The sequence below is a fragment of the Dasypus novemcinctus genome, chromosome 10 (genome assembly GCF_030445035.2).
Source record: "Dasypus novemcinctus isolate mDasNov1 chromosome 10, mDasNov1.1.hap2, whole genome shotgun sequence".
Taxonomy (NCBI): domain Eukaryota; kingdom Metazoa; phylum Chordata; class Mammalia; order Cingulata; family Dasypodidae; genus Dasypus; species Dasypus novemcinctus.
This window is the reverse complement of record NC_080682.1, coordinates 90,015,798-90,025,003: the sequence shown is the minus strand read 5'-3', so window position 1 is coordinate 90,025,003 and position 9,206 is coordinate 90,015,798. Positions and strand designations below refer to the sequence as shown.

At 37.5% G+C, this 9,206-nt stretch overlaps 1 protein-coding gene across 1 annotated transcript; it reads right to left on the bottom strand.

Annotated features, from left to right (window-relative positions):
• Nucleotides 1-7,366: 7,366 nt before the first annotated feature.
• Nucleotides 7,367-8,323, bottom strand: LOC101447751 (olfactory receptor 6B9-like). Its single transcript, XM_004466955.1, has one exon. It carries the CDS (start codon nucleotides 8,321-8,323, stop codon nucleotides 7,367-7,369), a length of 957 nt encoding a protein of 318 aa, XP_004467012.1.
• Nucleotides 8,324-9,206: the final 883 nt, after the last annotated feature.

The window sequence follows — 9,206 nt, the reverse complement described above, 5'->3', positions numbered from 1 at the left end:
ATCCATTGGTGCAGGGGTTCATGTATACTCAGGAGACTTGAATCTCTGAACTGGCCATGTGCCAGCTGGACCCTGAGCCTCAGCAGAGTTGCAACTCCTACTGTCCAGTTCATTGGACTTACCCAGGTCAGCTAGCAGGGAGGCGAAGTTGGTCAACTACCACACCTGGGAACCAAGAGTGCCTACAACTCCAAGCAGGATATTTGCATCCATCAGCCATGTGGGATCTAAGCCCTCTTTCAGTATAGAGGGGGAATGGACATCACCATTCCAGGGTCCACAGGATGGAGAAATAAAATATGGATGAGACTGGACTTACTGGTATTCTACTATAGAACTATTGTGACTAGTAGAAGAAAGTGTATCAATGATGTGGAGAAAGTGGCCACAGTAGTTGCTGAGGGCAGGGAGAGGGAAGAAGAGATGTGATGTGGTGGCATTTTCAGGACTTGGATTTGTCCTAAGTGGTATTGCAGGGACAGATGCTGGACATTATATATTCTGCCACAACCCACTGAATTGACTGGGGAAGAGTGTAAACTAAAATATGAACTTTAATCCATGCAGTGCAGCAGTGCTCCAAGATGTATTCACCTAATACAATAGATGTGACACAATGATGAAGGATGTTGTTGATGTGGGAGGAGTGGGTGGGGTGGGGTGTGGAGTACGTGGGTACCTCATATTTTTTAGTTAACATTTTTTGTGATCTATGTATCTTCGAAAAATACAATAGAAATGAAAAAAAGAGAGAATATATGGACCATGGGGCATTTTGGGTGCAATGGAACTGTTCTGCTTGATGTTGCAATGATGGATATAGGTTATATTAAATTTCATCAAAATTTATAAAAGTTTGTTGTCCAAAATGAAAGCCATAATGTAAACCATTGACCATGGTTAATAACAATGTTTCAATATTTGTACGTCAATTGTAACAAATGTACCATTCACATATAAAATGTTATTAAAAGGGGAAAAGGGGGAGGATGTTGGGATTATGGGTATCCCCTATATTCTGTATGTCACTTTTGTGTAAACTATAGCTTCCTTGAAGATAAAATGAAAAATATAAGATGCTGGGGGAATAAATAGAAGAAAATGTCATTGTACATACAAGACAACAGATCTTACAGTGATGAAAGGCATAATGTCATAAATTTTTTTAAATTTTATATATTATTTATTCAAATTTTTTCAATTTTGTATTTTATTTTTAATTTTTAAAACCTTCATTAACTTGCTTATTAAATGTATTTTGTTGTTTTGTTGGCTTTGTTTTTAAGAAGTTTTGGATAACAGTAGGGTTACAAATGTGGCAGGGGAGGGTCATTTGTGTGGGGTGTCAGTGAAGGGGAATGCATTTGAAGACATACACCTGGGGCATACCTATAATGCATATAAATGTGTTTAAATATTCATTGGGCATTGTCACAGTGGATGGGAATTCAAATGCTACCTGACAGGCTATCGAATTCCCATTCTGGAGAGCTCTGCCACATACTCTAAAGTTATAGTAAGAATCCCCTGAGAATAGAGGCAGTGACTACTGAAGGAGGTTGGACTATTGATAGGCCCTTATATTGATTACTGTACTTATGAACCTTTACTTTTGAAACGGAAATGTATCCTAGTTGTATAGGGTGCTAGAAATTTACCTCCTGACCCTTTTGTTGCTCAAATGTGGCCTCTCTCTAAGCCAAACTTAGCATGTAAATATATTACTTTCTCCTCATCATGGGACATGATTCCTGGGGATGAGCCTCCCTTGCACGTAGGGATTACTACCAAGCACCAGCTAGCAATGTAACTTTAAAAAGACCTTGGCCAAAAGGGGGAAAGTGTAAAGACAAATGAGTTTATATGGCTAAGGACTTCAAAGTGAGTCAAGAGGTCATTCCATAGGTTATGCTTATGCATGCCTCAGCAGGATCTCATTGACTACCAAAGTAAATATTGTGTCAAATTAGGGGGCTCCTGAGGACTCTGGAGACATCCTGACACTATATGCAAAGCAGAGAGCTCAAGAGTTTGGTGCCCTGACAGTGGGCCCTATTTGGGAATTTATGCTCCTCAGGGTGACGGAACTGGACTCAGTTGTGGTTTTCTTACACATGGCTCTTCTGCCCCTTCTATTGAACCTATAGTTTGTACTAGAGTTGATAGGTGTATGTCCAAGAGACTTAAATCTTTGGGCTGTCCATGTGACAGCTGGGTCCTGAATCTCAACAGGGTTGCAACACCTCATCACCATTTAATTAGAATTACCCAGGACAGTTAACAAGGACATGATGATGGACAATAACCATCCCAAGGAACAGAGAGAGTATGCAATTGCAAGATAGTCCCATCCATCTGCCCCATAGGATCTAAGCCCCATCTCATTAAAGGTGAGGTGGACATCACCATCCCCAAATCCTCAGGATTGGGGAATATACAATGGACTAGAGTAGATTTAGTGTTATTCTACTAAAGACTTATTGTGATTCTAGCAAAGGAAGAAATTTATCATTGACGTGGAGACAGTCACCCCTGCAGGTTCTGAGGGGAGGGAGAGGGAAAACAGGTATAATATGGGGGCATTTTTGGGACTTGGGAATTGTCCTGAATGACATTGCAATGACAGATACAGGCCATTATATATATAGTCATAACTTACAAAATTGTGTGGAAGAGAGTATAAACTATAATCTAAACTATAAATCATGCTTAGTGGTAATGCTTCAAAATGTGTTCATAAATTTTAACAAATTTATGCCTGATGTTGTGAATGTGGGAAAGTGTGGAAGGGGTGGGGAGTAAGGCATATAGGAATCCTTTATATTTTTATGTACAATTTATGTAAATCTAAATATCTTTAAAAATAAAAAAGTATATTAAAAATAAAAAAGCAAATGAAGGGTGGCAATGGGCCTGTGGTCATGGACTCTGCTGGTAATTACCATGTTCCCCATCATCCTGAACCACCTGGCTTGATAGAATTGTGGAATGGCCTTTTGAACATGTAGTTACAGCACTATCAAGGTAGTAATATTATGTAGAGTTTGGGCAATGTCCTTCAAGATTCTGTATATGCTCTAAATTAACATCCTATATATATTTCTTTTCCTCTAATAGCCAGGATTCATGGGGCCAAAAATCAAAGTGTAGAAATGGTGTGACTTCCCTCCCTATTAGCCTAGTCATCCATTAGCAAGATGTTTGCTTCCCATCTCTATGACCTTAGGCCCTGCTGGTCTACTGGTATTAGTTTCAAAGGGAGGAATGCTTTCACTAGAACACATCACACTGATTCTGTGGAACAGGAATTTGAGACTGTCACTAGTCACTTTGGGTTTCTCATGCCTCTTAACCAATAGGTGATTGATCCAGATTATTAAAGGGAAATTGGGTTGTTACTACATAATGGAGATAAGGAAGATTATGTCTGTAATATAGGAGATCCCTTAGGATGTATTTTATTGCTGCTGTGACTGTGATTATTGTCAAAAGAATACTACAACAACTCAAATCAGAGGACTTTTAATAAATTTCAGGAAAAAAAGTACAGGTCTTCCCAAGAAGCAAAGAATCACAGTCCCCTGAGGTCCTTGCTGAGGGCAAGGAGAATGTGGAATGGGTAATAGAAGAAGGTAGTTATCAACACTAGCTAAGATGTGACCAGTTGCAAAGAGGAGAACTGTAATAGTTATGAGTATTTCTTCCTTATTTTATTGTGAACATGTTTGTGTGTGTGTATGTGTGTATATATTTGCCAAATGTTTTGTTTTCTTACTTCTCTTACTTCCTTATGATCTAGTATAATAGGTATTAATAATAATTACTTTTACTTCACAGTATTTAAGATACAGTATATTAAGGGAGAATGAACATCACCCAAGAAATTTGCATCTTCTTGTTTTCATTTGTGTTCAGGATAGTTGCATCATGATAGGTGGAAGAATGGCTTTGTTTATTGTCTTTATGTGGGGTATAGTGTGGTTTAAGGAGATGTATATGACTGCCAAGTTGACAAGGGGTGGACTGTGATGGTCAGTTTTATGTTTACATCTGGACTTGGCTATAGTCCCCAGTTAGTCAACCAAACACTAATTGAGGTGTTCCTATGAATGTATTTTGTAGATGTGTGTAAAGTTCATAATCAATCAGCTTTAAGTAAGGGAGATTTTCCTGGACATTATGGGTGAGACTGACTTAATCAGTTGAAAGGTTTTAAGAGCAGAGCTTAGCCTTCCCTGAGGAAGAAGAAATTCTGCCATTGGATATAGTCATAGGATAGTACACAAGAGTTCCAGCCTACCTTTCCTGACAGCCTGCCCTGTGAATTTTGGATTTGCCCTCTCAGTCCTCACAACCAAGTCAGCCAGTTCCTTGTCATCAATCTTTTAATAAATGTTTACTTTACTGGTGAATCTTTACTGATGCACTCAGTAAAAATAGAATCCCCATTTCTTGGTAATTAATGGAAAATTTTATGTAAAGATGTTGTCCAATCTATTTTTTTAATGGAAACTTTCTGCTACCTTCAGTTTTGCCAATTTATCTATTATTTCTTCCAATTTACTGCCTGATAGATGTCCAGGAAAACCTAGTCTTTCTCTATCCTTCCCATTGTGTGAAGATTTCTGTTGAGCTGTATGTAATACCATCTTTCCTTCTTGAATGCTACTTTGAATATTATTCTTTTGATATTGAATACATATATATATTCCCAAGGTAAAATTTATATGTGCAACATAATTTCAAAATATAATTACCTCAAGCTTTTTACTTACCAAATGCAGTGGATGTGACATGATGATGGGAGTGAGTGTTGCTGGGGGGGGGGAGGGGTGCAGTGGGGGTGGTGGGGTCGAATGGGACCTCATATTTTTTTAATGTAATATTTTTACAAAATCAATAAAAAAAAAATAAATAAATAGAAGAACACACAGCAAATGGACACAGAGCAGACAACTGACAACTGGGGGAGAGGGGTGGAGAAATAAAAATCTTGAAAAAATGAAAATAAAAAATAAAAGATTAAAAAAAAAAATCTGGTTTGTGGCCATAGTTGTCAGTTAAACTATTTTCTCTGCTTTTCTGAATACTTTAAACACTTAAAAACAAAATACTTTAAACATTAAATTAAATAAATATATTATCAAATACATAGCAAAAGAAAAAGAAAAAGCACTATTATATAAGAAATAAGATAATATTCTCAGAATTGCAATGAATCAAGTAAAATAGAAGAAAGTAGGACACTGGCAATATGGATAACAAATAATGTAATATTTTCAAACAAAATTTTAAAAATCAGATAATTTAGGACAGAAGAGGAATATCAGGTTATAAAGAGAGATGATAGTTTACCTTATAATAAATAAGAATGCCAGGGAAGTTTAACTGAAATTAAATAGCATTTTAAGTATAAAAATAATCTTGTAAGAGTTCAAAAATAGCACTAATTGTCCTTTAGCAAATAACAACAAATTTTAAGCCATAACAAATTTTATGTCAAAATCTATACAACAAAACCCTATTTTTTTTTACAAAAGCCTAGAAAATTCTAGCATTCATGTAGGTAATTATATGATTCACAATAAAGCACCTTATATTATTTTTAGTGCCCCCAAGAGGACCATGAATATTTCCCTTATATTTTGAGTATAGGAAAATGGTACATATTAGGAATATACAGTATTTAGGTTAAAATTAGTGAAGGTCAGTAAAATTTAATAGGTTTACATAAGTTGGAAAGTACCACACTTCCAAGTTATCTTAATAGATAAGTTTTGGTTTCCTAGAACTAAAACAAATAACAAATAATAGGTTAACTTAAGCACAGAAATTTATTGGTACACAGTTTCAGAGGCTAGATGGCTTCTTCCTCTAGTGTAGGTATCTTCTGTCAGGCAGGCAATCTTGATATTTCTTGGCTTTTCTGTCACATGGCAGTGCACATGACGCCATTGTCTCCTTTCTCTTCTAGTTCCACTGACTTCCAGCTTCTGGCTGCTCCCTGTGGCTTTTCTCAGTGTCCAATTTACTTTGCTTATAAGGGCTTCAGCCATGTTGGATTAAGCCCCACCCTCATTCAGTTTGGGCACGTCTTAACTAATAACATCTTCAAAGGTCCTGTTAGCAAATGGTTTCATACACAAGACTACGGATTAAGACCTGAACATACCCTTTGTGGGGTACATGATTCAGTTGCCAATATTACATAAAACTAAAATAAAACAATCTCATTTGATATTTTATAGAATCAATAAAAAAATGGAATGTCGTGGACTTAAAAGGTAAAGTCAAAACACAGTAAATATATTGTTGAATAAATCAAAAGCCCAATTAAAACTTATAAAATGTGACTTCCAAAAAATTGGATTAAATTACTATATCTGTCATCCTCAAACTTTGGTGAGACTATATTTATTATTTCATTCATCCAATATTGTTTCTGGGCCAGTAGAATCCATCTCCCATCTTTCATTTTATAATAGCTATATGAAAAACTTCATATACTCCTTACTACTCCTTAGGGTATGGAATCTACTTTGCCAAAATCATAAGAAAAACAGATAAGAGGGGAGATGCTCTGGGAGGCCTGGAAAAATCCTACACATTCAGGCCAAGAATCATCTAAAACAAAGCACTTGGCATCTTGTCAATGCCAATTCTTCCACTACCTAAAAAGGTGTGAGCTTTACCAACTGCCACTGGTTTTCTTATGGTCTTGCCTCTGGCTGTTTCTTTAAAAAATTACATGTAGAGGTTTCTACAAAGGAAAAGAACTAAGCATGAAATATTACTTTACTCAATATATACTCTTGCTCTCTGCCATGGTTTCTACTCTATTATCAGTCTGTCAGAGATTGAAGGACGTTTGCCTTTCATTTTCCTAAGTTTTGGAAAGTAATTAAAATGAGATGTCAAAGTCAGCCCTGTCACCACTTGGAAGCAAGGAATAGGGCCATACTTCAGAATTTTGACTATAGAACCTCTGTTACACACTCTTCCTAACATAGAGAAGACTTTCAAAGCAAAACAAAATCAAAATGGGAAACTTCACCAAAAGAATTCTAAACACCAATGGATAATAATTGATTTTTTTCTTAATATCATCTTTATAAAAAATAAAATCATTTTGTAACACTTTTACTAATTATGGCTCTTATAGTTTTGATTAGTTCACTCACTGCTTTATCAAAGAAATTATTTGATGAAGATCTGCCAGAAAAGAAAATTTCCTCTGGTCTCTATACCGTGTCCCTAAATCATGCTACAAAATAAGCTTGTTTATAATTATAGAATTTCCCCAAATGGATGTGTTTTACGAGGTGATGTCAGTAATGGTGAAAAGAAAAGCAGTGACTGACTTTCTTCAGCAAAGAGAATCTCTCAAGAAAAGGGCTCGGCCACTGGCCATGGTCTTTCGGATGGCTTGCTTGACCTCCGTGTTCCGCAGGCAATAGATGATAGGGTTGAACATGGGAGTTAAGACTGCATATATGACTGAAATCAATTTGTTGGAGTTGAAAGAGGTAATGGCCTGAGGTCGGACATACATGAAGATCACAGCTGTGTAGAAGATGACCACCACTGTAAGGTGAGAGGCACAGGTAGAGAAGGCCTTCCACTGTCCACTGGCTGAGGGTATGTGGAGGATGGTAGAGACAATGAAGGCATAGGAGAGGACAGTGGCTGAGAGAGGAAACAGAAGGATGATGAGAGCCAGGATAAAGTCCACCATCTCAGCCATAGCAAAGTCCACGCAGGCCAGTTTGAGGATGGGGGACACATCACAGAAGAAGTGGTTCAAGACATTGTTCCCACAGAAGGCAACTTGGGAGATAAAATATACTTTTGCCATGCAGATAGCAAAGCCACTCGCCCAGGAACTGATGGTCAGCTGAACACAAAACCTTGTGGTCATCATGACTGGATAGCGAAGAGGCCAGCATATGGCCACGTACCGGTCATAGGCCATGGCAGCCAAAAGCACACACTCAGTACAGCCAAGTGAGATCAATAAATAGAGCTGGGTCATGCAGCCGAGGAAAGAGATGGTATTGGGATGATATAGGAATCCAGTCAACATCTTGGGCACCGTGACAGAAATATACCAGGTCTCCAGAAAGGACATGGTGCCCAGAAAATAGTACATGGGCTTATGCAGGGATACGGTGACCCATACGGTAAAGATGATGACCAAATTCTCCAATAGCACAAATAAATAGATGTTGAGGAAGAGGAAGAAGAGCAGAAACTGCAACCAAGGGGCAGATGGGAAGCCCAACAGGATGAACTCACTAATATTGGTGATGTTCATCTTCCACATGTTTCGAACACCAAAAGACAGTGGATTTTATAATAATACCAACTTATCAGCAAGGGCTCATCAGGTTATAGGCACTTTATCTCTAACTTAACCCTACTGGCAGAATCCAGGAGTCATGAATGTCCTCAAGATCCTCCCCAGAAAATTAGGAGACAGAACAAGACCAGAAAACAATCTGCCTCAGATGCAAAACCAAGGATCTCAAAGCAGAATCATAAGGTCATAAGGTCATAAGGTCATAATCAGGACTTAGGCTGTTAAATCTGAGTCAGAAATAGATCATGAATAGTAGTGTGAGTAAATGCTTTCCTTATCAGCAAATTCCTGAATTTCAGAAGCAGCTATAAGGCAGGAGACCATGGTGGTTGGAATAAGTGTCCAAGGATGGTTCAGGAAGCAAAGCAGGAAAGCAGAGAAACTAAGAACCTAGAAGAAATATAAACAGTTATCAATTCGAAAAAATTCTCCTGGTCAGGTTAAACACTGAATGCAGTCTACTCCTCACCTATTTGATACATCTTTTGAAGACTCTAGCTGTGGTGGTTAATAATTCTTTGCATATTTTTAAGGCTATACTTTAGAAATGGGATGAGCAAATGTCTCCCTTCTTGGAATGTTAAAACACATTTTGGCTTTTTAGGTGATTCTTAATAACTTTTGTAAATAGTTTTTATCCCAGTTTATTTGTGAGGTTTTTATATGTCCTCAAAGATGCTTCAAAAAAAATTCTTTTTTCACTCCAGGAAAAGTCTTACTTGGCCAGTTCTGTCAACTCCTTGATCCTGAACTACTCATTATTTTGGACAGTGCTTGAGGACAAGGAGTTGCTTTGGGAGGGGATACTCAAGAAGTTCAACAACTCAGAAGGGACTAGACTTCCCAG

What these genes read in the sequence shown, in the direction of transcription:
- LOC101447751 (XM_004466955.1), bottom strand. Translation starts at nt 8,323, where the DNA reads ATGTGGAAGATGAACATCACCAATATTAGTGAGTTCATCCTGTTGGGC.